We start from the raw sequence: 27,775 nt of genomic DNA on the forward strand, positions 1-27,775 counted from the left end.
GTTTGGGTTAGATATTGAAACAAAATGGGACTTTCATAGGTCATTCAGCAGTTAGCAAAAGGAGATTTACTCAGCTATGGCAGGAAAGGACCTTCAATCAGGATGTTCAGTAAAGCAGCCCCATTGGGTCATGGTTATGCTGTTTTATGTTCAGAAGCCCCAAGAGAACTGGAATTCCCCATGGCCTTTTGTGCTCAGGTGAACAACCAGCCATATCAGTGACCTATGCCCGTCTCCCAAGCTGCTCAGGTCTCAAGGAGAGAGCTTCAATACCTCTTTACGAAAAGGAGCAGGACACTGAAGGGTCCTGGAGAGGGACAGAGAATGGAGGGATTGTGGGTTCTGTTTGGGCAGCCTGGGATTAAGAATTATGGGGGCTGAAAAAGAATGAGGTGCAGTTGCCTTTTGCCTGGGGCTCTCCCCTCCAGATCCTCCCCCTCCCTGCTCCCTCCTCAGGAGTTCTGTAAATGTGTGAGGACGCATCGAATGTCTTTTAAGTGTTACAGAAGAATGGAGCTTTTGATTGTTAACAGAGACTTGGGAGGACATGGATAGTCGGGATCACTGAGACCCAAGGAAACCCCCAAGTCCAGTTTTAGCTAATAGTTTCATTCTCTTCCCTGACCAAACTTTTTTCCTAACCTGTTTCTAACCTAGGGAAGTATAAATGACCCCATTAGGCAGCAGGAGGAAAGAAGGGAAGGAAGGGGCCTGGATAACCCACAACTGGGTAAGTGAGTCTGAATAGTGGACAGTGGTGAGCACAATTCATTTACAATTTTTATTTGCAGTTATAAATTCTTTCCCTCTCTCCACCCTTCTCCTCACTGATAGAGAAGGCAAGAAATATGATATCCATTATACATATGAAGTCATGGAGACGTATTTCCATATTAGCCATGTTCTGAAAGAAAAAAGAGAAAGGGAAAAAAGGCAAGAAAAAAAGTAGAAAAACAAATCTGCTTCCATCTGCACTTGGAGTTTCTCAGTTCTCTCTCTGCAGGTGGACAGCAATTTCCATCATGGGTCCTTTGGAATTGTCCTAGGTCATTGTCTTGTCAGAGCAGCTGAATATTTCACAGGTGATTATCTTACAATATTTGTGGGCATGGTTTATTTGAATAGCTATTTATTATGTGCCCACTTTTATTGAGGTACAAATGTATTAAGGATCGTCTGGCACCTGACACAGCCCCCTCCTCCTAAGACTTGGAAAATTCTATTGGGTAAAACGAAGTTCTGAGCTTTTCTTCTCCACCAGTTAGTAGAGTGTTTTCTAGCCTTGTCCTGGTGTGTGTGTGTGTGTGTGTGTGTGTGTGTGTGTGTGTGTGTGTGTGTGTGTGTGTGTGTGTGTGTGTGAGAGAGAGTGAGAGAGAGAGAGAGAGAGAGAGAGAGAGAGAGAGAAGAAAACCAGAAATAAAATTTTAAAACATTGTGCTTCTCCATGGTTTAAACAGTATCACTTTGCTTGGAGGCCGAAGCTCAGCCATCATGGGTTTTGTCATTCATGAAAGCCTTTAAGCAGACTGACATAGAAAGCTGGCCGACCTTCGTCCCTTCCTTGGGTTTCCAGCCTTCACCATTCACCCATGTCATGCATCCAAGGACTGCTTTGGTTCCCATTGAAAGCCTGGAGTTGGGGAGTCAAGGTCTTGCTGCCAAGGCTCAGTGAGACTAAGAAATGACTGTTGGCCCAGAAGCCATAAAATACAGCCTGGCCCCTGCCCTTCTTGCTTGGACCTGATAACCCAGAAAAGATAAGGCCCAAATGTTCCTTCTCAGCAGTTTCTCACTGCTGCCAACAAAACGTCTTCTTGGAGTTAAAGGGCGCTCATTTGGGAGCCCGAAGGGGTTGCAACTTGTTTTGATTTTAAAACACCCCGTTCTCCAGGATCTTGGCTACCCACTCAGTTACTGCCCCGACATGCCCGCCTTAGCAAGGAATCTCTTCCTGCTTGGTGCAGCCTCACCTTGGCTGCCTCATACCGGCCCCAGTGACCAGACTGGGGTGGTTCTTTCTTCTCTGCTGCCTGGGCAGTGAAATAAAGACTCAGGTTTTCCTGACTCCAGGCTAAGTGCTCTATCCACTGGGCTACCTTGGTTAATACAGGTTGTAGCTGAGGTCCTCCTGACTCCAAGTCCAATGTGCTGTCCACTGTGCTGGACACACCTAGCACAGGCACCCAAGCATTTAGGGGAGCACGCTTCTGTTTGTGGGCAGGGATGGCTGTGGGGGTGAAGGGTAGGGATCATGCGGTGAACCTGTCCTTCCCTCCAGCCCCACCAATTGCAGGAGAATGCAGATAGGAGTGATGGGATGGGTTAGTGAATGGAGCATTCCAGGAGAGCAGGGGGCAGAATGGTTCTTTAGGGTAGATGCTCACCAACTCCTGAAGCTGCTGGCTCCAGGTGGGGCAGCTCCCAGCACCAGCCTGTTTCTGTGGACCCCTCCAGTTCTGTCTTTCTCCCCTTTGTCCTTCAAGCTGAGATGTCTCTCTTATGCCAGGAGGTCCCACTGAGGAACTGCCTAGTCTTCCCTCTTTCCCTGTCTTGGCCAAGAAGCTTCTGATCGGAAGGAAGTTCTCCCAAGGTCAGAAGCCCTAATAACTTGGAGAACTTTGGGTAAAATGTTTCCAGCCCCATCAAGTCTCCATGACAACATCTCTGATAGAGGGGCTATACCCCCATCGATAAAATGAGGTAACTGGATTTCATTATCAAGGTGCTTTTCAAATGAAATATTCAATGATGATAATTATGACACTAACATTACAATAACAGAAGGATTCTTTCCCCCCAGTACTTGATTCACACTGGAACTAAGTCTTTGGCTTGAACTAAGAGGTCCAAATTTTTAAAAAGGATTGTGTTGGGGATGGAGGTGGGGAGAGTGGAATCAGAGATGGTTAGAGCTGGAAGGACCTTTACAATGTACATAACAAGCTGGGAGTTGGGGGCCGGGGAATGTAAGTTACCACATAATCTAAAGTCCTCATATTTTGCAGATGGGGAAGCTGAGGCCCACAGAAATTCTTCTATGAGAATCTTTGCTCTTAGATTTACCATTAAAGTGGCCTTGAAATCCACCAAGTCTTCCAACACCTTCCTGAATCTCGATTATGTCTGACATCCTTTTGTTTAGACAGGAAGCCCAGCTACTACTCATCAGCAGTATTCTAACTTCTCTTGATTTTTAACCCACAACGTCTGAAGGCATACAGCCCTTCCTTTTGCTGGGTTGGAAGGATGCCAGGGCATACTGAGATGACCAGAATTATTTTTCTCAAAACATTTTGAACGAGGCTGTGAGAGGCCCAACATGGGCCTTGCTCCTAGGCTGGCTGATGGCCACCCAAAGGTCGATGGACAGAGTCATAGCAGATAGGGAGGAAGGGCTGTAACATCAGTTCAGGTAGTAAGCTCCATCTTCCCTCATATTTGCCTTGGGTGATCAGGAATGAAGCACAGAATAATCACACCATTTGCTGGAGGGACTGAGAGAGACTTTTCGAGGCCACTGAGTCCAACTCTCTTATTTTACAGAGGAGGGAACTGTGAGCTAGACAGATTAAGTGATTAGTCTGAGGTCATGTAGGTCACAGTGAGGGTCAGAGCTGGGATTATGTCTCCCTTTTCTGCAGTGATTTCAGGGTCTCCATTGCCCTGTGAAGGAGTGAGGAGTGTCATCCTCTTTTTAGAACTGAAGTAAGTGGAGCAGCCATGCCAGCGGGGGCTCATAAGCCATAGGGCCAGGAGTGCAGACTCAGAGAGTTTACTGCTAGCTCCCTACCAGGGTAGCAGTCACCCAGTGGGGAGGAAAAGGACTTAGAGGCAGAGGCTCTGGATTCATTACCCAGGTCTGGCAGTGACCTTGGGCACTTTTCTTTAGCTGTGAAATTAGGGAGCTGGACCAGAGGCTGCTTGCTGATGGATAGAGGATCTCTAGATCTGTCTTCTGTCTCTAAATTCCATGATCCAATTCCACCAGCATTTATTATGCACTTTCTGTGTGTAAGGCCCTGTGCCAGGATCCCAGAAGACGGATTTCAAGGTGCATGAGATGAAAGGCCAGGGGTAATCCTCACCTGAGGAAAGGCCTCTAATTGTAAGCCTTCCTTAAATCTGAAACTCCTTGAGATTCCTCTTTTTGTATTTGGGTCTTAGCACAGAGTTGATAATTGAATAATTGCGCCTTTGGTAAATTTTCCAGGACCAGCCCTAACATGGATTCAGGTCTCCTGTAGGTGCAGAATGGTTAGGCCAAGCGACGTGCTCAGTGCAGGAGGCCAGACTGCCTCCTGGGCGGCTGGAGGAGGCTTGAATAGCCATCCCTGCCCATTGACCGTCTGTGTCCTTGTCTGTAAAATGAGGAAGGGAAGGTGGAGGTTGATATGTGCACCGAGGTCCCTTCTAACCCCACTGACCGAGCCTTAAAACGTGACGGTCATTAAGGGACAAAGACACCCCCTTCCCTGCTGCAGAGCGCAGGGCATATAGAGCACTGGCCTTGGACTAGGAACACCTGAGCTCAAATCCAGCGTAGACGCTTAGTATCTGTGTGACCTTGGCTAAGACGCTCCCCTTTGCCTGCCTCAGTTTCCTTAACTGTAAAACAGGGATCATGTTTGGCACATAGTAGGCGCTTAATGCATGCTTGTTTCCTTCCTTTTTCCCTCCCCCTCCTCAACACAAAGTAAGGAGGGGATGCCAAAGGACAGGAGATTATGGTGCGGAGCTACGTTGTCCCCAGAGAAAGGTCGGTCTTGGAATCTGCATCTCTTCTGGTCAGGAAGCATTTATTAAGCCCCTGTTGTGTGCCAGATACCCTCCATGCTAAGCGCTGGGGACTCAAAGAGGCAATACTCATCCCTTGGCCTAGAGGAGGGGGCTCACAGTCCGAGGGGTGACATAATGTGCAAACAAGAGAGGGAGAGATTGGAGGGGGACCTTAAAGGTCACCTGACCGAGACCCTTCCTTCTCCAGAGGAATAACCTGAGGCCCAGATCCGGGCAGTGAGCCCTCGCTCTTCCTCCCGGCCAAGCCCCTTCTCTCGGACTCTGCCGTTTGGTGCCCCCTCCTCTGGGAAGCCTGCTGGTCTCTCTTTCCCTCTCTCCTCTCCCCCATTATAGATCGCAGGGAAGCTGCACCCTCAAAGGCCCAAATGGGGTGGGGGTCCAGGGAAGGCAAGTGCCAGAGGCGGTAGGACCCGAACTCAGGTCTCGGGGCCTAAGAACTCATACCTCCCAGCAGCCACGCTCACTCAGGTCGGTGTAGAGAACGTCGCCGAAGTTTGAACGCTAGGACCCAGAGGATGCTGGCGTGGCGGCTGCCCGCTGGAGGGGCGGGGCAGGGCGGGGCAGGGCCCTGCGATTGGCGAAGATGCCGGATCTCGACCAATAGACTGCGAGGGTGTGCTCCGGGGGCGGGTCCGGGGCGGGGTCGGGCCGGCGCTATAGGTCGGCCGTGACGTCGCCGCGGCCGTTCTGTCGTCGTCGCCGCCCGTGCCGCGTGTCGCCTCCGCCTCTGCCGCTGTCAGGTACGGGGGAAGCGGGGCCCGGCCCGAGCTGCGCGGACCGCGGCCCCGGGAGGGTGGGCCCCGAGCACGGAGCGGGCGCCTGCTGTATGCGCGGACCTCCGCCGGGTCCGGGGGCCTCCGCCCCTCATCCTGGCCCGGGCACGAGGCCCCGGCCCTGCCCCGGCCCCGCGCCCCGAGGCCGCGCTCCGCCCCTGGGCCACATCCTGGCCTGGGGCCCGGCCCTGGAGAATTGGAACCCAGGCCCTGGGACTCCAGCCCCGCGCTCTGGAGGCCCCTGGGGAGGGCGCCGAGGCCGGGGGCCGTCCCGGGAAAGAGTCACCGGGAGCCGGTCCCGGGGCTGGGAGGGGAGGGGTCAGAGACAGAGAGAGAGAGACATACACATAGAGACGAGAGAGACACGGCGGGAGGGAGAGACAGATGGGGAGGGGGAAAGAGATACAGAGACAAGAGAGATACAGAGGGAGGGAGAGACAGATGGGGAGGGGGAAAGAGATACAGTTAGAGACACACAGAGACCAGAGAGATACGGAGAGACGGAGAGAGAGATACAGAGACAGACAGAGAGGGGAGCGGGGCCCGGGGCGGGGAGGGGGAGAGAGATACTGAAAGAGAGAGATAGAGGGGAGAGAGGCACAGAGATGCGGAGACAGAGAGACCGAGAGGGGAGGGGATTGAGAGGAAAGGAGGGAGAGGGCTGTTCAGGGAGCCTGGGGGAGGGGCGGCTTATTCAGCTGAAGGCGGTTCCCAGCACCTGAAGGCTGGCCGGGTGTGTCCGTATGTGCGCCCGTGGGTCCCTCCGTGCCTCGTGTCAGCCCGTGGGGGCGCCTTCGCCCCGAGCCTCAGCCAGGCGGCTGCTCCATCGCATCGGGCTCATCTGGAGGCAAAGCCGGCCCTTTTCCCGGAACCTGAGGGGTCTCGTCCAGCCCAGCCCGGCCGGCCGCAGAGCTGACCCAGGCTGGACCAGTGCCAACCCTGGTGGCTCTTGTCACTTAACTAGTCTGGAGCTCTTCCCAGCCCCACCCCTCCCCCCCTTTCTACCAAAGCTTTATTCTTGTGCTCCCCTGACCCATGAAGGACAACTTAAAAATGTTTTTGAAATATATTTTTATTTCATTTCATAGTTCTCATTACATGTGAAAACATTTAACTTTCATTTTCAAGAATTTTGAGTTTCCAATTCCCTCCCACTCCTCTGTGATATCAATTATGGATGTGCAGTCATGCAGAAGGTATTTTCATGCTTAGGCATATTACGAAGGAACAGACCCAGGAAAACTAGAGTGAAAAAGGCTGCTTCAATCTTGCCTCAGATTTCATCAGCTCTCTCTGCAGGTGGGGAGCATTTTCAACATGGGTCCTTTGGAATGGTCTTGGATTCTTGAAGGAGGACTTTCACAAAACAATTTCTTCGTTTTATCTTTCCTGGTTTAGTTTAGTGAATCAAGTATTTGGAGGTAGGAGACCAAGACCTTACCTACCTGAGGGACCATGGCCCTGTCCTTTCAAAACCTCCCTAAATGAGGATGACCAGACTGTCAGTAACTGTTTGCTCCCCAGACAGGCTGGAGGGAGGAAGGAAGAGCTTTCCGTCAACCTTGAAGTTCAGTACCCAAGTCATTAAAGTTGTTATTATAAAGTCATTAAAGTATCCAAGAAAGTGGAAACGTTGTTTTAGGTAAATGGGGCACCTCCCCGTGGCCTAGCACATGGTGTTCTTTGTACACAGCAGGTACTTAACATTGAGCCCATGAGAAAGTAAGAGTGGAATTGAGTTAGCTTACAATAATAATACATTGTACAGGAAAACTGATTAGAATCCTGGTTGGCCTTTCTGGCCCGCTGCTGGCTTACTGTATTCACCTGGCTTTGCCCATAATGACCTCATTGGATCCTCATGGGAGGCCTGAGGCTATGATAATCTCCATTTGCCATTGTATGAAAGTCTTGAGTCCTGAAATACCTGAACTAGCAGCCTAGAAAATATCAGAGCTTTTGGCAAATCAACAAAACAGCCCAACAATCATTCCTGCTCTCCTTTGATCCAAAGCATCTTTTGGGGCTTAATGGTCACTTTTTTTGGTTAAACCAGGGGTGAAGAACCTTCAGCCTCGAGGCCACATGTGGCCCTTTAGGGCCTCAAGTTCAGCCCCTTGACTGAATCCAAACTTTACAGAACAACTCCCCTTAATAAAAGGATTTGTTCTGTAAAACTTGGACTCTGTCAGAAGGCCACACCCAAGGACCTAGAAGGCCAAATGGGGCCTTGAGGCTGCTGGTTCCCCCCCCCCCCCCCCCCCCCCCAGTAAAATGGCTTTGGGAGGTGGGGGAAAGAGACCAAGCTGGGCATTGGGGATAAGAAGGGGGCTTCAGGGATGGCCTGGTTTGTCTGCATCTTAGGCTCGGTCTTTTTTCTCTCCTGTTGTGGATTTTAAGTTTCTACAAGAAGACTATTATTTTGATCAAATCCTTGAGGGCTGGAGCTGCTTTTTCATCTTTCTTCCCTGTAGGTAGCAAGGTGCCTGGTAGCTACTTAAATGATAAGTGGGGAGTTGGAATGGAAGCTTGGACTTTGATAGAACTTTCAGCCTTTTTGCCCAGACCTTTCTCCTTTGTACCACAGACAGCTCTCCATCTTCACTTCTTTCCCTTTAGATTATCCCAGTTAGATTTGTATGTAGGGACCTAGACTATCATTTTAAGGTTTAAAAAAGCCTAAAATGAATCGCATTCTATGAGAGAGATTGCATTCGGTATTAGTATGTTGAAATCAATCTAGAGTCAGAACAGATGTCAACATTTCCGATGTGAACTGGACAGAGGCCTGGCTGACCAAACCGCTGCCAGCTGTGGAGGTGTGGTGAGGGTGTTGGGGAGGCTGGCTCCTTGGAGCCAATGGCTTGGGAGTAGTAGCTGATGCTTGCCTGTGAGGTACTGTGAGTTGAAGTTTAGCTAAGATCTGGACTCCTGTCAACAGAAGACCAGCCTTTGCGAAATGTGGTCCCCAAATAAGCTAATGTTTGACAGAGAGAGGGTAGACACAGCCCTCCTACTGAAGATCGTCCTTCACTTGGGATGTTGGTGATGTTGACTCTTGTTTCAGAGTGATTTAAGGACCTTGAATTTGATCTTCAAATCTTTTTTAAGTTTTTGTGTCTGCCTCCACACAGTGAAGATGAAGGTGGGGTTTCGTTGCCAGGGTCAGCAAAGCCCAAGTGCTTGACAGAGGTGGCCAAGCTCAGGGGAGACTACATGTCTGTTGTTGGGGGGAAGTTGCAAGCCTAGCTAATTTGGGAAGGGAGTGTTCCCAGAAGGCTAGCGGCCAGGTCACAAAGATTGCTTAGTAAGATGTAGAGGGCTGGAGGCTGCGATTTCTGGACTGAGAATGGACTCTCAGGCTGAGTACTGAATGAAGTTACACAACCTTGCACACTCAGTCTTTATGATTCAGCCTTTTATGTAAATTCTAAAATAAATTAGCCCGAGGTGTTCTGTTTTTTCCTACTTCTGATTGTGTTTGTAAGGAAGATTTGGGTGTCTGAGAACATCACTGGCCTGAGGAGGCTCTGTATTGAGGTTGGGAATTGTTTAAAATTCTGCCTTGTTTCTCTTCTGGCTTTTCAAAGCTGGCACCCAAAAATGGTTTCTGTGCCTGTCATTTAATCTAATGGTATAAATAGCATTGACGCCAGACTCCTGGAGGTAAGCCTCTTAGGTGAATCGAGGTGGTAATGGCGCCCATTGGCTTTCCGGTGCCCTGCAGGACGTGAAGGGCTCAGGAGCCAAGATTCTAGTTAGAGCCAGAGGGGCCGCTTCTAATCCCTAGTTTTAACGGAGAAGGAGACTGAGGCCCAGAAAGATAGTAACTGAATAGGGAATTAAGCCCAAATCCTCTGATTCATTCAGGTAATAGGCGTGTGTTAAGAATGATGAGTCACCTTAAAGGTGTTCAAAGAAAGGCAGAACTCCTTTTCCTGCCCTCCAGGAACTCCCATCCTCACTGGAGCACTCAGAGAACTATATATGTAGCTGAAAAAGAGAAAGTGGTCTCAGGGGAAGCCTCGAGCAGCTGATGGGGAGGCTTGCAAATCTTCCTGCAGAAAGTGGGATTGTGAGGACGGTCAGCCAAGAAGGGGAGAAGTGAAGGCCTGGGGCCAGACAGCCTGTGCCCAGGCCTAGAGGCAGTGTGTTGTGTGTGAGGGGCCTCAAAAAGGCCGACAGAGCTGGAGGAGAAACGTGTGATGGAGAACTAAGGGTGGGCCGGGGCATCGGCATAGGCAGGCAGATTGTAAAGAAGGGGCTTTCACTCCTAACCCAGGAGTTGTATTGGGCCCTAGAGGAAACAGGCACACACCTGTTGGAGTTTGAGAGAGAGAGAGAAGAGAAGAGAGAGAGAGTGTGTGTGTGTATGTGTATGGAGGGGGGACAGGACGTGGTCCACTCTGCTTCATTTATCAAATGTGCTTGCACAGTGCCTGGCACATAGTAGATGGTGGATAAATGTTTATTCCCCTCCCCCTTTATGACCCAGCTTTGTTGTTTCATCATGGAAGTGCCTTGATTTGCATGCCTGTTATAAATAACATTTAATAGTATGATAACCTTGACTTTGGACACTCTAGTTAGATTCATCTGAGTTAATTGGGTTGATACAAGAGGTTTTGTACCTGGCTTAACTTGGCCCTCAGGTTTTATTGGAATATTAGCAAACCATTCTTATTGAAAGTGTCATTGTCTTGTATTTAGTACAGTCTTCATTAAGCTTTTCCAACACAATTAATGTGTAGGCCTTTCTTTGTTCAGAGTGTGTCCCTCCCCTCTGGGTTTGGTGAAATGTAGTAGGTTTTCATAGAGCAGGTTCCTTCTTTGTCATCTGAAGTTCTGGCGGGCTTCTCCCCTCCTTCCAAGGATCTCCTCCTTTTCCTCCTCTTCTTCCTCCTCCTCCTTTTCCTCATCCTCCTCTTCCTCCTCCTCCCCCGATTTTGCTGGGATGACTGAAGTTGTAATTGTACTAACGTTACATAGCAGTAGAGTTCCATAACACATTCTTAGATACATGGTGGTAGGCAGTGGTCATTAATGTCGTCTTTTCTCCACAGGAAGGTCTGATTCTCCTGAAATAGAAAATGTTTTCCAAACTAGCAAACTTGCAAACCCTTGCTGTGTTTCGTCGGGGTGTTCATTCTTCAGTGACTTCAGCTGCATCGGTCGCAACCAAAAAAACTGTCCAGGGTCCTCCGTCCTCGGAGCAGATCTATGAACGAGAAGCTAAGTATGGTGCCCACAATTACCACCCTTTACCTGTAGCCCTGGAAAGAGGAAAAGGTACATTTCAGATTAACCCTGGTCTTGGCACTGTGGCCTCCCTTTGGGTGGGACAGCTCCTGGGGGGAGAATTCCAGGTGCTGATGCGGGTGAAATGGTAGCAGGACCTTGGTCACTTCATTCTAGTCACCACAGGTTCCATCTCAGGCCTCTTAGCAGCAGGTTAAGAGCTGGGTTTTATTCACCCTAATCCAGGTCACCCTGGATTTAGTACAGTCTTCATTAAGCTTTTCCAACACAGTTACTGTGTAGGCCTTTCTTTGTTCAGAGTGTGTCCCTCCCTCTGTGTTTGGTGAAATGTAGTAGGTTTTCATAGAGCAGGTTCCTTCTTTGTCATCTGAAGTTCTGGAGGGCTTCTCCCCTCCTTCCAAGGGTCTCCTCCTCCTCTTCCTCCTCTTCCTTCCTCCTCTTCTTCCTCCTGTAGCCAGGAATTTCCATTACGTGGGCCTTGCTAGGGAATGAACAGTCAACGTGTATTATTGTATTTGTCCCATTGCTTCAGCTTGCTTCTTGTGTTCAGGTTAGTGCTTCCTCTGGATCTGGCATCCCTCATTTTCCTGAAGCCTTGTGGGCCCTGCCCAGCAGCCAGCATTCTGTGCTTACACTCCCCATTTGACCCACCACCATCTTCATGGTGGAGCTTCTGCACCACCCTGGGAAAAGCCAGGATTATGACACAGCCTCAGCCCATTTATTTTTTCAAATAAAGATACAGCATCTTCTCCACAATGTGTCTGTTATGGGAAAAGAGATGCGTTTTTGTTGGTGTGTGTGCTAATAACCACTGCTCCATCCATAAGCTTGGTGCTTCGTCATCTTATTAATGCTAGGTCAGAAGATGATGTCCACCAATGAGCCCCGGGTTTTATGTCTTCCTTGTTGACTAGTCTGTTTGAGTTTGATAGACAAATTCCTCATAGATGTTTTAGGCTCTAGTCTAGCTGAAACCAAACTTGGTGCCTCCTGTGAACAACAGGTATGGTGCTGTAATTGGGGGCTCCACACTTTCTGGTAACCTTGTAATATCATTTTCCTATTCTAGGTGTTTATGTATGGGATGTGGAAGGCAGAAAATATTTTGATTTCCTGAGTGCCTACAGTGCTGTGAACCAAGGACACTGTCACCCCAAAATTGTGGATGCCTTGAAAAATCAAGCTGATAAATTAACCTTAACTTCTAGAGCTTTCTATAACAATGTACTTGGTGAATACGAAGAGTATGTCACAAAGTTGTTCAACTACAACAAAGTTCTGCCCATGAATACAGGTAAAACCTTTAGCCAGGAGGGCTTTGCTTTGCCGAACACCCAAGGAGATGTAGCAGAGTTTCATGATGAGAAAGTGATTTTTAGTTTTTGGCTGGATCATTGGGAACTTAAAGAAAATCTTTCTTTTTTTTTAACCTGTGGAAAGGGGTGGAAGCTGGAGAAACTGCCTGCAAATTAGCTCGAAAATGGGCATACAATGTGAAAGGCATTCAGAAGTACAAAGCAAAGATTGTTTTCGCAGGTATGTAAAGCTTGGTCTTTATTTCTGTGGTTGGGAACAGTGATTTTCAGAAATCTGAATTGTGTTTGTACATGCTGTGTTTGGTAAATTCGCCCCCGTTAGCAGTTAATCCTGGGCTTGTCCTACATGCTGTCTGAGTATCTCATCTAACCACAGGATAGAGATCCCCAAATATATTTCATTAGCCATTTCACTTCAAGAGAGAAAATGTCCTAAGTTCTCTGCTTGAAATGGGTGCCTGAATAATTTTTATTATGACTAGAAATTTTTATTAGAACCAGATTCTAATTTTTATTAGAGCCTTAACTTTGAAAGAAATCTGTAATTAGCTTCATTGTTGTGTAATCTTGTCAATTCTCTAAAACCAGGCCTCAGATGACCCTGGCTTTAATAGCAGCAAGAAGCCAATGGGTGAGTAGGTGAGGCCTTGTGGCGGCCGGTGTAGCATTGAGCTTGGGGTGACGGGGCGCGGTCCAAGTCTGTCCTTTTATCTTCAGGATAAACTGGGTCTCAAGAATACTTTGGTTTGGGGTTTCCCCATGTTGTTGAGAGACCCAGAGTCTTTCTGGGGCTGGATTTCCTTGTCTGTTTTGGTGGCGATTATTAAATGCCACTGACAAATTTTCTTCTGTTTGGAAAGGCCAGCAATTAATTACTTAGTTTGACTTTTGAGATTATTTATCAACTATTTATCAGTGTTCAAATATTAGGTGTTTGGTTTTTCAAGCTCTCTCACTGTGAAGTCAAAATCGATTTTGATGGTAAATCTGAATTCAGTTGTGGTTAGCTTAGGGTTTGTAGATTCTATAGTCTTTATAAAGTTCAGAGTGGGACTAATGTCCCAGTCAGAATCACTATTGGAATTAAATTTTCTTTTTTTTTTTTAATATTTAATTTATTTATTTTCAGTTTTCAACATTCATTTTCATAAGTTTTAAATTTTCTCCCCCTTCCCTGTCCCAAGACAGCCTGCAGTCTGATATGTGTTCTCACATGCATTCCTATTAAACACATTTTCACATTAGTCATGTTGCATAGAAGAATTATAACGAATGGGAGAAACCATGAGAGAGCAAACAAAACAAAAGAACAAAGAGTTTGCTTCGCTCTGCATTCCGACTCCATAGTTCTTTCTCTGCATGTGGATGGCATTTTCCATCATGAGTCCTTCGGAGTTGTTTTAGGTCCTTGCATTGCTGAGAAGGGCTGAGTCTATCAAAGTCAGTCATTGCACATTGTGGCTGTTACTGTGAACAACGTTCTCCTGGTTCTGCTCACTTCATTCAGCATCAGTTCATATAAGGCTTTCCAGGCTTTCCTGAAGTCCGCCTGCTCTTCATTTCTTGTAGCACAGTAGTATGGAATTGCATTTTCAATGAAGAAAAATTCTCTTAACAGAAAATTTTTTAAAACTTTTTTTTAACTTGTCTACATAATTGTAATGATCTTTTGTTTTGAAAGAAAAACCACTGGTGTGCTGATTTTTTATTCCTACAGACTGCATCCAGCCTTTTCAGTATTAACAAAAGGTGCAAAACTGTTTTCACCTAGGTTTTGGAAGAAAATGGTGAGTCAGTGGGCACAGAGGCAGAAGAGGCCAATTTGCCATTTGTTGGCCCTGGTTCAGTAGAAGCATTGCTGTGGAATGAAGGGTAGTGAGGGCGAGGCCCTAAGGGGGCAGGTTTGAGGTCTAGTAAGCACTAGTCTTCTCAAAGCCATCTGGAAGTCATTTTTCAAGTGGATTTTTGAAATAGGGACAAAAATCAAGATTTTGAATTTGAGGGAACATTGTGGTGTTTCACAGGTCTGAGAATGGCATTTTGAGAGATTTTAGAAAAGAATGTTGAATTAGATAGGCAAAGCGAAAGAATGAGGTGCAGAGTCTTAGTGGACTTAGTCCATTCGGCCCTATTAGATGACGTCCTTTTAGAGCAAAGTTCGATTGTCTGGGCATTCCGTTAAAACTAATAAGAGTGTACAGAAAGTCGAGGCCGAAGGAGTTGTAGGGTTGAGCCAGTGTCTGTGGTAAGCTTAGCTGGCTTAAAAAAGATGTAGCAGCAGAAATAATACTGGGATCTTTTAGTCACCTGTCCTATTTTGGACAGAAGGTAGCCATGTGACTTGGTGCCTTCTCAAAGAGAGCTGACTAGATGGAGTAAATGAAAGCCTTCTGAAAAGCTGTTGTTATTCTGATCAATCATCCCCAGGATCAGAGGCTTACTGTAAGTGCTGGGCTGGGCTGGGGATATCCAGGGGCCTCGAACAGCGCCCTCGACTTGGAGATATCTGTAGTCTTTCGGCAGAGACAAGGAAAACATGGGCAAAGAGGAACGATGACCTAATATAATGTGTTCAATGCCAAGTGTCAGCACTAGTAAGTCAGACACTCAGGAGGCTTGTGGCAGATTGTAATTATTTGAAGAAATGAGAAAATTGTGCCTTGAACAATTTACATTTGGTGGGATATGTTCTTTGAATCATATTCAGAATCTAATTGTCTTTTGCTACTAGTTTCCTTATTCATTGGAACCTTTAGATATTTTTTGCCTGAAGTTTTTAGGATTTTTTGGGAGTGGGGTGAAATTGTCTTGTTAAATGTTCGGATTTGGTTGCAATAATCAACTCTGTTTTTCTTCTTTGCAGCTGGAAACTTCTGGGGTCGAACATTATCTGCTATCTCTAGTTCAACCGACCCATCAAGTTATGAAGGCTTTGGGCCATTTATGCCGGGCTTTGAGATTATCCCCTACAATGACCTACCAGCCCTTGAGGTACTTCTGCTGCTGCTGTTCCTTGCCTACAGTCGTTTGTAGTCTGAAGTGCTCAGGTCATTTTGAGGGGAGGGACAGGGCTGTTTGGCTAGGGCCAGCTCCTCAGCCCTTTTTGGGGTGGTTAAACCTCCTCTAAACTATTGGTCGGATAGTGATGAGGCCAGAGTTTGGGCTTTGGGCTCTGCCATTTCAGATGCACAAGGAGGTCCTTCAGTTACCTTCACCAAGCTCCTTGTAGAAGTTTGTGTATCAGGGGTGGACAGGCTGCTGACTGTGGGTCAGGAGCTTTAGATGGTTGTGTGTTCTATGAATCATGGACAGCACCTGTACCACAGAGTCTAATTCAGGGGTGGGGTGGCTGCCCGAAGGGCCTGCGAAAGTTGCATTGGGACTGGCAGATGAATCAGCATCTGTTTGTAGGACAGAAAGATTGACCTTGTAACATTCCTTCACAACCAAGTGTCCTGGTGTACACGGAAACTCAGAGCATTTCAGGCGCTTCTGACCCAGTATCGGAGAAAAAGAGGAAGGTTTCTCTGAAGTCCTTTGGGAAACTATGGAGAGTGTTGGATTTACTACCAGTTTCTCAGGAAGATAGGCCTGGTGCCAGTTGTATAAGGGTTCAGTAGAAAGAGTGACCATGTAATGATTCCCCATTGTTTCTCTCTTTCTCTGGCTAGCGTGCCCTCCAGGATCCCAATGTGGCTGCTTTCATGGTGGAGCCCATTCAGGGGGAAGCTGGTGTCGTCGTCCCTGATCCGGGCTACCTCTCTGGAGTGAGAGATCTCTGCACCAAGTTCCAGGTGAGGAATGCTAACAGAGGATCAAGAGTCCTTCTCTGCTGGGGCCCATGATAATGGTCAGGGTGGGGCCTATAGGTTGGGCCAGACCCATGGTCAGTGTGGGGCCTATGGGTTGGGCCAGACCCGTGGTCAGTGTTGGGCCTGCAGGTTGGGCTAGATTCGTAGTCAGTTTGGGGCCTGTAGGTTGGGCCAGACCTGTCTGCTTACCCACATAGAGGAAGGAGGGAGGTTGGCTCCAGGGGAGTCCTCAGGAAGATGACTCTTCTGGAGAGTCTGAAGGCATCCCCTCCTGCCCCCTTGATTCTTCAGTGATGCTTGTGCCCTGGAGCTACCAGCTGATGCTGCAATGAGCTCATTGTAGGCCAGCTGCCGGTGGGCGCTCACACCCTTGTTCTCAGTGTTTGAGGACAGGCCTGTTTTAAGACTAAGAGGAGGAGAGAACATTGGCCCTGGTGAGATTCATTTTGCTTTTTCCTTGCCTTCTTTTATGGAACCTGTTAGGGCTGATTGACCTTGTCTCAGAAAGAGAAATGATTTATCCCAGAAACACTAAAACTTCAGCACTCTGTGAACCAAAGGGACTTATTTTTGAGATGTAAAAAACAGAACAAACCCCTCCACCAACCCACTGCCCCCCAAGTTAATTCTGTGCTTATAAAGTTGGCACCCAGGTTAGCAGGTGGAGGATTTGGCTTTTTACAGAGGAAGTACAAGCTGGGGTGGGGTGGGGATGGGGAAGAGGAAGGATAGGCTAGACAAGAATCTGAAAACCCTGTTGGGGCTGATGGGCCCTGGGGCGGGGTTCCTGTGCTCTGGCAGCCAGAACAGCCCACAAGGCCCTGGGCTGTACCAAGAGGAGAGATGTCCATTCTGCAGAAGGGAGGGCCTGCATGGCCTCTGGCCCTGGTCAGGCCCATGGTGGGGGCTCATTGATGATCATGCTGGTGAATGCCCCCAGGAGGGAAGTCCCTGGCAGATGAGGTTGGCCAGAGGAGCTGGGGCTCTCTTAGCCTGAAGAACAGGGGAGTGAACTCCGAGAGAGATGGACTGGTGCTGTTTAGTCCCAGAGGGCCAAAGGAAGGATCAGAAGAGTCAGGAGGGGAGAAGTACTTGCTAGAGTAGAAAACTCCCAGCTTCTTTATCTGCCCTTTATTTCATTGGAATTCAGGGTGAGGAAACCCTTTTGACGACAGAAGTTCTGTCCCTTGGTGTTGCTGGAGCATTGACTGTGCCGAGGGTCTCCCAGCCTGGAGGTGTTAGGGGCTGGACTTGAATCCAGCTCTCTCTGGGTTCAGCAGTCGAACATGATGGAGGGACAATATGCCAGCTGTGACCCAGCCTCCTTTTTTACTGTTTTTGCCCTTTTCCACCTGTCAGTCCCCTGGCCTCCCTTCGTGTTTGGAATGTATTCCTTCACACCCATCACAGCCCGGGTGAAGAGGTTTAATCAAAATGAATATGGTAGGGAACCATAGGTTTCTAGGGGTGCTCGAGACCCCAAAATACCAACACGCCGGGGCCTGCTGAAAGAATTCGACTCAAGCCTTCTCAGCCAAGGGAAAAGACAAAGTTTATTAGGGATTCACCATAATGGGTTATCTTAAGAAATCCCACCCTTTGTGACGCCTGTTTCCACAAGTGGGCCAGATTCAATCTACTGGGCTAGATTGAATCTGAGCACCTTCATGGAGGCAAGATGGAGATTATATACACAAAGATCGTGGGAGGGATTGAGGGGTGGTCTGGGGTGACTAGAGGAGGGCTTTAGGGAGGGACTTGAGGAGGAGTCTAAGGAGGAGCTTGATGGGACTGAGATGAGGTCAGACTCCAGGGTGGGAAATAGCTGAAGGCTACTTGGAGACATATAGAAAATAGAGGGCTGGGGTGACAGAGCTAGGGTATAGATATTTTGATCAGGATTAAGTGTGGGGAAACAGCTGGACAATAGAGGGCTAGGCAAGGCAGGCATTTGGGCCTAATGGTTACAGCCTCAGGCCAGATCAAGTGGGAAGATTCAAGAAGAGTTCAAGGGGTTCCCAGAGACTGTGCCTTCTTCACAGGGACATTCAACCTCTCCCTAGCCCCCAAACTACTTTATATTTAGTTATACTGCATTTAGTGTACACCTGCTGAGGTGTTTGTTGTGTAAGCTCCTCAGCAACAAAGATAGTTCCATTTTATGTATCCCCAGAGCCCCGCCCAGGAGCTGGTTCCTAAATGTGGATTTGTGTTTTGGTTCGACCCTCAATCCTGTGGGGTAGGAAAGGCAGATATCTTAGCTCCATTTTACAGATGGAGAAAGAGAGACACTAGAGGTCATTGACTTGAGCAAGGTCCTAGAGCTAGTACTAATGAGCTAATCCCCACATTTCTTTCCTCTGGTTTTGTTGTGAATTTGAATGTAGTGGTTATTGCCATGGAAGAGGGTTTACTGTGCCTTTTCAGACTCGCTGGCCTCTGGGGTCTTGTCCAGATTCTGTGTGACATTTAATCCATTGGATTCTTTGCACTAAAGGTGGTGGGGTGGCACAGTGAGTAGAGCATTGGCCCTGGAGTCAGGAGGACCTCAGTTCCAATTTGGCTTCGGACACTTGACACATGTACTAGCTGTGACTAGCAGTGTCACTTAACCCCGATTACCCTGCCTTCTCTTCTCCAAAAAAAAAGAATGTGGTTGTCGTGGTTTGTGTTCTTGTAGCAGGCTTCCCTCTATCAGGATGTGACTTTAGAACTGTAATGTCAATGTAGGCAAATGGGCCCTTGGTATGCCAGCTGGGCACAAGGCTCCCTGTTTGTGAGAAATGTGGTTTTGGGGATCACTGTGAAGAGGTTTTTGTAAATTATGATTGTAGGGAACCATAGGTTTCTAGGGGTGACCGCCGCGGCCCCAAAATACCTACACGCCGGGTCCTGCCGAAAGAATTCGACTCAAGCCTTCTCAGCCAAGGGAAAAGACAAAGTTTATTAGGGATTCACCACAATGGGCTGTCTTAAGAAATACCCCCCCACCTTGTGACACCTGCTTTCACAAGCGGGCCAGATTCAACCTACTGAATTAGTTTGAATCTGAGCACCTTCATGGAGGCAAGATGGAGATTATATACACAAAGATTGTAGGAGGGATTGAGGGGTAGTCTGGGGTGACTAGAGGAGGGGTTTAGGGAGGGTCTTGAGGGGAAGTCTAAGGAGGACCAGGTGAGGTCAGAGTCCAGGAACCAAGAGAATAGAATTAAGGGCAGGAAGTTCCTGAAGGAATATCAAAGGTTGGGAAGTAACTGAAGGCATGCATATCTAAAGTAACAATAGAAGGAGAGATTTGGGCCTAATGATAATGTGAGGCTTGTGGCCTTAGGGGAAGGCCAGATCTAGTTGGAAGATTCAAGGGGGCTCCCAGAGACTGTGCCCACATCAACTGGACTTCCTAGGCAGGGCCAAAGTCCTGAGGAAGAACCCTGTGATAATCCCTAGGGAAGGCTGTGCAGACCACAGGACTCTCAGAGGAAGACCAAGTGGTAGCCATCCCTTAATCTGTGGGGATCACAGGGCCTCCTAGGGGTCAGACCCTAAGGAGGACCCAAGTGATGGCCCCTTAGGATGGTGGTAAATTCACAAGTCTCCCGAGACAGGGCTGGAAGTCCCACGTGATGTCCCCTTAAGAAGGCCGTGCAGACCACAGGGTTCCCCAAGGGAATCCAGAGTGGTAGCCTTCTTAACACCGAAGTGGGGATCACAGGACACCCCAAGATAAGATCCAGGAGTAAGCCTGGCGAGCTTCCGCTGCCTGTTGCTTCCCTTCACTTGACCTTAGGAAAATCCATGTGATTTGCCCATTCACACCCAAAGAACTCAAGACCAGAGTGGGCAGAGGAAGGCATTTTATTATGCTCCTCAAGAGAGCGGGTGTAGTGCTCGCGGGAACACTCACACTGATACAGCTGCAGGAGCAGGGGTAACCATTCCCTCCACTCCTGCTAGAGTCATGGTTAGTTTACAATCTTTGTTTTTTTACATAGTTTTCCTAGGTTATACAGTTTATATAAATAGGATAATAAGGATACAGAAGCAAAAGTTAATTAGATTTCCCTTGTCTTAGTTTATGATTAAACTATATTCTTTTACTTCCCCTACTTTCCCTCTTTAACATATGCAAATGATGCAAATCAGTAGGCCTGGATTCTTGACCAAGACCAGACCCTAGATAAGCTTGAACTGGTTCAAGTGGGTTTAGCCTCTCTAATTCCCCAGACTGCCTTCTCAAAAAGTATGCACATGCGTACAAGCCTCTGACCTCTCACCTGACCGACCTTGAGGCCTGGTCTCTGCTAAAGCTGGGGTGGGGGAGGGCGGGGAAGCACACCTTTAGTTCTGTGGAAACAAAACTCCTCCTCCCATTTCTTACACTGTTGAATAATGCTGGCTGGTGGCTGACTAGGAAAGGGAGAACTGCTTTAGAAAGACAAAGTAACTGGTCTCTTCCAAGCCTAGGTGACCGGAAGGATGGATGGTCCGTTGTTCAGGAAGGAGCGCTACTTTAGGAAAGGAAATGCGTGCAAGGTGATGGTGTGTGTCTAGGTGGGAGAGGTGTCTGACAACAAGTTAGACATGGGGAACCAGGGTACCCCTGGAGGTAGCTTTTTGGGATCTGGGGTCTTAACATGCTTCTCCCATCTAGTTTTCCTATCTGTCCTTGGGGTTTCCCTAACCTTCCTATGACTAAAAAATACATAGAATTTCATATTATAAGGTAGTTCTATAAATGTATTTCATTTTCCTTTCTCTCCTTTGCTAGTAGCCATGTATCTTAGATATCCAAAATGGGGTTGTGACCTGACCCTAAAGGGGAGGGTGTGATCAGCCGTTTGTGGGGTGAGAAAAGCTGGGTTGCGTCTCACTCTCTGCAGTGGACACCTGTGGGGCTTTGCTCCATCCCACCCCCACCCCACTTGACCCTTCTCTTATTACAGGCCTAGACTGCAGCTTGTTCAGCCATTCCCCAATTAACCAGCACCTAGGAGGCTTGGGGGGGATCTTTTGGGAAATGGTGGGGGAGACCTTGTTATTCAGCAAAATTGCTTCAACAGCTTGGAAAGAAGTTTGGCAGAAAAGAGGGAATCTTTATCTAATGCAGCCATTTGGTCAAAATAATCCCTCTTAACTGTGCTGATAATTTCTTTTTTCTTTCCAAAAAACAAATGTAAAACAACTTCCTTTTTTAGAGGGTTTTTTCCTTAATAGTATTTTATGTTTTCCCCCAATTACATGTAAGGATAGTTTTCAACATTCATTTTTGTAAAATTTTGAGTTCCAAATTTTTCTCTCTCCCCTCCTCTTTCCCCAAGACAGCAAGCAATCTGATAAAGATTCCCCCTGTACAATCACATTAAACATATTTCCACATTATTCATGTTGTGAAAGAAGAGTCAGAACAAAAGGGAAAAACCACGAGAAAGGGAAAACAACAGAAAAGTGAAATTGGTGTGCCTGGATCTGCATTCAGACGCCATAGCTCACTCTCTGGATGTGGTTAGCATTTTCTGTTACAAGTCTTTTGGAATTATCTTGGATACTTGCATCGCTGAGAAGAGCTAAGTCTGGCTTAGTGGATCATTGCACACTGTAGCTGTTACTATGTACAGTGCCCTGCTGGTTCTGCTCATTTCACTCAGCATCAGTTCATTCAAGTCTTTCCAGGTTTTTCTGAAATCCACCTGCTTATCATTTCTTACAGTATTCCATTACATTCATATACCTAGAATATAACTTGTTTTTTTTAATTTATTTTTTATTTTTAGTTTACAACATTCAGTTCCACAAGTTTTTGAGTTCCAAATTTTCTCCCCCTCCCTCTCCTCTCCCACCCCCAAGACAGCATGCAATCTGATATGTGTTCTACATATACCTTCACATTAAACTTATTTTCACAATAGTCAGGTTATAAAGAAGAATTATAACCAAAGGAATGAACCATGAGAAAGAAGAAACAGAACCAAAAAAGAGGGAAACAAAGGAAAAAGAGAGCAAATAGTTTGCCTCAATCTGCATTCAGACTCTGTAATTCTTTCTCTGGACATGTGGAGCTTTTTCTTTTGGAGCTGTCTTAGAACCTTGTATTGCTGAGGAGAGCCAAGTCTATCAAAGTTAGTCATCACAGAATCAATATGTCTGTGGTTGTGTACAATGTTCTCCTGGTTCTGCTCCTCTCACTCAGCATCAGACCATGTGAGTCTTTTCAGGTTATAACGAAGTCCGTCTGCTCCTAATTTCTTATAGCACAATAGTATTCGATTACATTCATATACCACAATTTGTTTAGCCATTCCCCAATTGATGGGTGTCCCCTTGATTTCCAATTCTTTGCCACCACAAAAAGAGCTGCTACAAATATTTTTGCACATATGAGTCCTCTTCCCCCTTGTATGATCTCTTTGGGATACAACCCTAGAAGTGGTATTGCTGGGTCAAAGGGTATGCACATTTTATAGCCCTTTGGGCATAGTTCCAAATTACTCTCCAGAATGGTTGGATCAGTTCACAATTCCACCAGCAGTGTATTATCATTTTCCTGTTTTGTCATGTCAGCCAATCTGACAGGAGAGATGTGGTACCTCAGAGTTGTTTTGATTTGCATTTCTCTAATCAATAGTGATTTAGAGCATTTTTTCATGTGACTAGATAGCTTTAATTTCTTCTTCTAAAAACTGCATTTGACCATTTTAGCAGTTGGAGAATGACTTGTATTCCTAAAAATTTGACTTTGCTGATAATTTCTAGCCTTTGTTTGATGAGGAATTCTCTGCCTTACCACTTCCCTTTCACTGTGTAGCTAGGGATCTTCTTAGCCAAACAAAGATTAGAGATTATCACACAAGATAAAGTAGATAATTAGAAGACTTCTGTGCAGACAAAATCAGTGAAGCTGCAGAAGAAGGGCTCTAGTTCCTTGGGATCCAGAGATCTTTGAGATTATAGACATTTGATAGTTGAGGGACACTGCCCATCTGCAAGCAGCCAGAGGGTCTGAACAGTGCCAACTTCAGGCCCCTCTGCTTCTGATTTCCAAGAGGTCTTGGGTTTCACCTCCCTGCCTTGTAAATCTGCAAAGGTAATAAGCAAGAGTAGCATGACAGGTTTGGGACAGGCAGGTACGCTGCTGCTGCTGCTGCTGCTGCTGGGTCTTGGTGAGTGAGTGAGCTGTGCTAGTCTGGCTGTTCTGGAATTTTGTGGAAAAGGGACCATATTATCCATAGCCTTTCTTTCTCCCAGCAAGGGAATTGCTGGGCATATGACGGGGCAAGATGAGAGCCCATCAATTGGGGAATGACTATATAGCTGTGGTAAAAGATTAAGTCCAGTCAGCGAGCAATTATTAAGTGCCTGGGCTAAGCTCTGAGGATACCAAGGCACCCCTGTCCCCCCTCGCCACACCCAGTCCCTGCCCTCAAGGAGCCCAGTTTAGTATAACAACCAAAAAACTGTTGACTCATTCTAAGCTTTCTGTTCCCTAAACCCTCAGGCCTCTCCAGTCATCCTGCTATCTGGTCCTTCTCCCTAATTTTGTACTTGGGAAGTTGGCTTTTTGAACTCAAGAGTAAGACTTAACATGTACCCCTATACATTTGTCTTCCCCGTTTGGGCCCACTGGTCTAGTCTGGTAAGGTCCTATTGAATGCTGTCTCTGCATTTGTGAGCTATCCCCAAACCTCCGTGGGATAACCGTTCTGTCTTTGGGCCAGGCCATGGCTGAGTGTGTTGGGGAGCATGGGACCAGCCCAGCTCTCCAGAGGAGACCACATTCCAAGTGTGTGGTGAACCATTGATACACTGGGCTTGGTTTTGAGTCCTCAGGCACCATAACTAATGAAGATTTGTTTTCCTTTTAGGTTCTCTTCATTGCTGATGAAATACAGACGGGATTAGCTAGAACTGGGAGGTGGCTGGCTGTTGATCACGAAAATGTCAGACCTGACATGATCCTCCTTGGAAAGGCCCTTTCTGGAGGCTTATACCCCGTAAGCTTCATCTTCCCCGTCCTTGTGGTCTAAGATTGTACGAGCAGGTCAATCGATAACAGAGTGCTGAGCTCCCCCAATGTCTGGTGCCAATGCATTGCAGGACAAGCAGGCAGTTATGTCCTTCAGGGTTTGCAGTGAAATTTAATCAGTTTAGAAATTTTGCTTGGAAAATTTATGGGAGCCAAGCTGGTTTCTGCTGTTCATGATTGGAGGAAAAGACAATCAAACACAGGACAGACAAATCCCCATGTGGATGGGGAATTTCAGAATGAAATGGATGATTCCTGGTAGGTCTTTCATCCACTTTCATGTCTTTGGAAGGTAGTTGACATGCTCGGAAATGCTGAATAGGCTAAAAACCAGCTGGTGTCAGAGGCATGGTTTCTACATGTGTGGTCCTGTCCACAGGTGCTGTATGTGCCAGGACCACTGGGGCTGAAGACACTTTGATAATGGCCTCTTTCCTTCTAGGTATCGGCTGTATTGTGTGATGATGAAATTATGCTGACCATTAAGCCTGGGGAGCACGGGTCCACTTATGGAGGCAATCCCTTGGCCTGCCGGGTGGCCATTGCGTCCCTGGAGGTATGAGCTGGTTTCCTCTCCTTGTTACACCTGGTGTATTGAATTTTCCAAATTTGGAGCTCTCGCTGCTATCTTAAAGTAAAATTATTTTTAAGAAAGTTGAAATAATTTAAATACCAGCAGTAGAAAGTGTGAAAAGGCCATCAGCCTTAGATTTGTAAGTGATGAGATAGAAGAGTGTGGCCAGTGACCAGACCCCCAGTCTTGACTTGGAAGGGAACGTTCTAGAATCTCATTAAGGCCTCAGCCCGGGTCTTGAACTTGGTTCTAGGGACAGCGTCAGGCCCATTACGTTTCTTCAGATTCCCCTTGGTCTGTTTGCAGGGCCATATGAGGGGTCAGCTGGGCAAGTAGCACGCACGTGTCCGCCAGCCAAGTTCTGGGCACTTTATGTGGGTGGGAGCAGCTCTCCAGATGAAGCCGGAGACTGAAAAGTTGTAAGCAATTGAAGGAGGCTGTCGTAGGTGATCTGTGGGGGTGGGTGGGGGTGAGAAAAGGGCTTGTTTGGGAACGCTGGCGTTCCTTCTGCCAACATCACCTCCCAGGATATGTGTTAGTAGAGACGGGCACATGAGGTTTGCGCCTTGCCCTTCTGAAGCTCGTGGTTTTGTAGTTGTTGTTCAGTGGTTTCAATTGTGTCTCCTACTCTTTGTGACTGTTTGGGATTTTCTTGGCAAAGATATTAGAGGAGTTTGCCATTTCTTTCTCCAGCTCATCTTACAGATGAGGAAACTGAGGCAAGCAGGGTTAAGTGATTTGCCCAGGGTCACACAGCTGGTAAGTGTCTGAGGCCGGATTTGAACTCAGGAGAATGAGTCTTCCTGACTCCAGGCCTGGTGCTCTGTGCACTGTGGTGCCCCCTAGTGGCCCCCACAGATAGCTAATCCAGAGTGCTACTTGATAACTACCCCAGAGAGCTTCAAGCACAGGCTATGTAGGGAGAGAGAAGGGGGGGCCAAGCATCATGGCCATGGGGAAGAGACTGCCGGAGGGGGGACAAGGGGAGGCAGGAGACAGGACACAGACTTGGGGAGAGCTGAGGGCCTGGAAGAAGGACTGGGTGAAGTGAGGAGGTGTCTGTGGAGCAGCCGAGGGTGGTGTGGCCAGACCTGTGTGACGGCAGGATCGGGGCAGGCAGGGAACCCACCAGGTCACTGGTCTCTCTTTATATCTGCCTTTTTTTTTCTGTCTTGTCTTCTCCCACGGGACTGCCCTCTAAAGTCTGGGCTCTAACTTATATGGGGGGGGTGTGTTTTTTAAAAGGTTTTGGAAGAGGAAGAGCTGGCTAAAAATGCAGATGTGATGGGGAACATCTTGAGGAAGGAACTGATGAAATTGCCTTCTGATGTTGTAACTGCCGTAAGAGGAAAAGGATTATTGAATGCCATCGTTATCAGAGAAACTAAAGGTACGGGCACATGCAACTGGAATGGGAACGTGGGTGCTTTGGGTTTCTTCAGGAAGAGCTGAAACTTAGGCCATATTTATGTGATTGTTCAACAGATTATTTCTAAAGTTTAGCTGTGTTTGAAATGAACATAACTGAGCAAACCCATCCACCAACCTCAAAGAGAGTTCTCTCATTTTAACATTTTTACATAAAAATCCTGAGAGCATTTTCTTGTCGAAGGTTGGTGAGCTATAGTAATTTCTGATTTCTAATTGTATATTTGCTTATCCCGTTTCATTAACTTTTGTGCCACGGCCTTGAGAGAGACTGGGCCTTTATGAAGCAGTATCCAATAATTTGTGGTCAATTCTGTCAATATTATGAGCATTTTCAGGAAAGAATTCTGATGCCACCTTGTTTTTTTAAAGCTGTTGTCATCTTGTTTTTATAGCACTCTTGACATCAATTAGACTTTCTCTCTTCCTTTTCTACTGGTTTTTAAAGACATTTTCAACAGTATAAAGCACATAAGAGAGAATGTTTAATGCTAGTACTTGCTATGAGGCATGAACATGAGGTAGAAATGTGAGTCTCCAAAGGAGGCAGGGTCAGTGCCTCATAGTCACCTGGGCCTGGCAAACCTAGTTTGCTAGTATGCTGTTTGACCAGACCTGGCTCTCGTTGATCCTGGCTGGCTTCTGTCTTCATCCCACCTCCTCTTTTTGTGTGTCTCCACCTTTTTGGGCCTTTGTGGTTACATCTGTCGCTTTTTAAAGTCCACGTGTTTGTGAGGTGGACTCTGCCCAGGCTCTGAGGGTGCCAGCAAGCTGTCCCACATGTTTTAGGGCAGGTTGGGCTTTGCCCTTGAGACGGAACAGGCTCTAGGTCAAATCTTGGTCTGGAAGTGCTGTAAATGGATGAGAGTGGACTTTGTTCACCTCTACCATAAATTCTCACTGCTCGTTTTCTCTAGATTGGGATGCTTGGAAAGTGTGTCTGCGGCTTCGTGACAATGGACTTCTGGCCAAACCCACCCATGGAGATATCATTAGGCTGGCACCACCCCTCGTGATCAAGGAAGATGAAATCCGAGAGTCGGTGGAGATTATCAACAAGACCATCTTGTCTTTCTGAAGACTTTTCGATTGCCACTGTGTCTGGTAGCTGGCTCAAGGCAGGCGGTGCATTTTTGTGCTGAAAGCCTCTGCTCTCAGGGTGAGCACAATCACTCCCACATGTTTTAAAGAACTCCTTTTTTTTAGTTCATCTAGAATAGAGCAAAAATTGAATCACCTGCAATTTGCTGTTTACTGTAACTGAGAGATTCTATTCAATTAACTGTATTGTCTTCTTTCTAAGCTCAATGGCTTGCTTGTATTTGTGTGTTGACATCTTTAAAATAGCTGGAAGTATTGGGCACCGAGCCTGAAATGTAATGTGTGTATGCATTTTTATAATTTTGCCTTTTCAGAAAGGCACAAAAAAGCCTTTTGTATTTGAAACATTTAACTCCAGGGGGATTAAATGGAAGACTTGCTTACCTTTAAAGTGAATCAGGAAAGTCCAGTAACATAGTCTGGGGGCATGTTTGGCACAAACTTTTTCGTTTGATGCTAAGATGCAGTGGCAGGAGTTGTCTGGAGAATGCTGGCATGTGTGTGCCTGGGTCTGACTCGATTTGAGCATTGTGTTGCTGCCTGGCATTCCCATTTCTTTATTTTTGTGTTTGACTCTTTAAAGCAGTGTTGAGAATGGCCAGTATAATCTGCCATTCTAAAACTGTCGCCTTTTCTGAAGCTTCAAAATTTTGTTTACATTAAAATAAAGCCTTTATTTAAGCTGTCTA

At 47.0% G+C, this 27,775-nt stretch overlaps 1 protein-coding gene across 1 annotated transcript; it reads left to right on the plus strand.

Annotated features, from left to right (window-relative positions):
• The first annotated feature begins 5,447 nt into the window (after nucleotides 1-5,447).
• Nucleotides 5,448-27,775, plus strand: OAT (ornithine aminotransferase). Its single transcript, XM_036737005.1, has 10 exons — nucleotides 5,448-5,537; nucleotides 10,634-10,859; nucleotides 11,902-12,126; nucleotides 12,273-12,368; nucleotides 15,012-15,139; nucleotides 15,820-15,942; nucleotides 23,823-23,951; nucleotides 24,426-24,539; nucleotides 25,803-25,947; nucleotides 26,903-27,775. Exons 2-10 carry the CDS (start codon nucleotides 10,661-10,663, stop codon nucleotides 27,061-27,063), a joined length of 1,320 nt encoding a protein of 439 aa, XP_036592900.1. The 5' UTR covers nucleotides 5,448-5,537; nucleotides 10,634-10,660; the 3' UTR covers nucleotides 27,064-27,775.

Source organism: Trichosurus vulpecula, chromosome 8 (genome assembly GCF_011100635.1).
Source record: "Trichosurus vulpecula isolate mTriVul1 chromosome 8, mTriVul1.pri, whole genome shotgun sequence".
Lineage (NCBI taxonomy): Eukaryota > Metazoa > Chordata > Mammalia > Diprotodontia > Phalangeridae > Trichosurus > Trichosurus vulpecula.

Excerpts from the sequence above, each read along its gene's own strand:
- OAT (XM_036737005.1), top strand. The coding sequence starts at position 10,661 with ATGTTTTCCAAACTAGCAAACTTGCAAACCCTTGCTGTGTTTCGTCGG. Across the intron at positions 12,127-12,272 it reads AGTTCTGCCCATGAATACAG|GGGTGGAAGCTGGAGAAACT; the intron begins GTAAAACCTTTA and ends ACCTGTGGAAAG. Across the intron at positions 12,369-15,011 it reads AGCAAAGATTGTTTTCGCAG|CTGGAAACTTCTGGGGTCGA; the intron begins GTATGTAAAGCT and ends TCTTCTTTGCAG.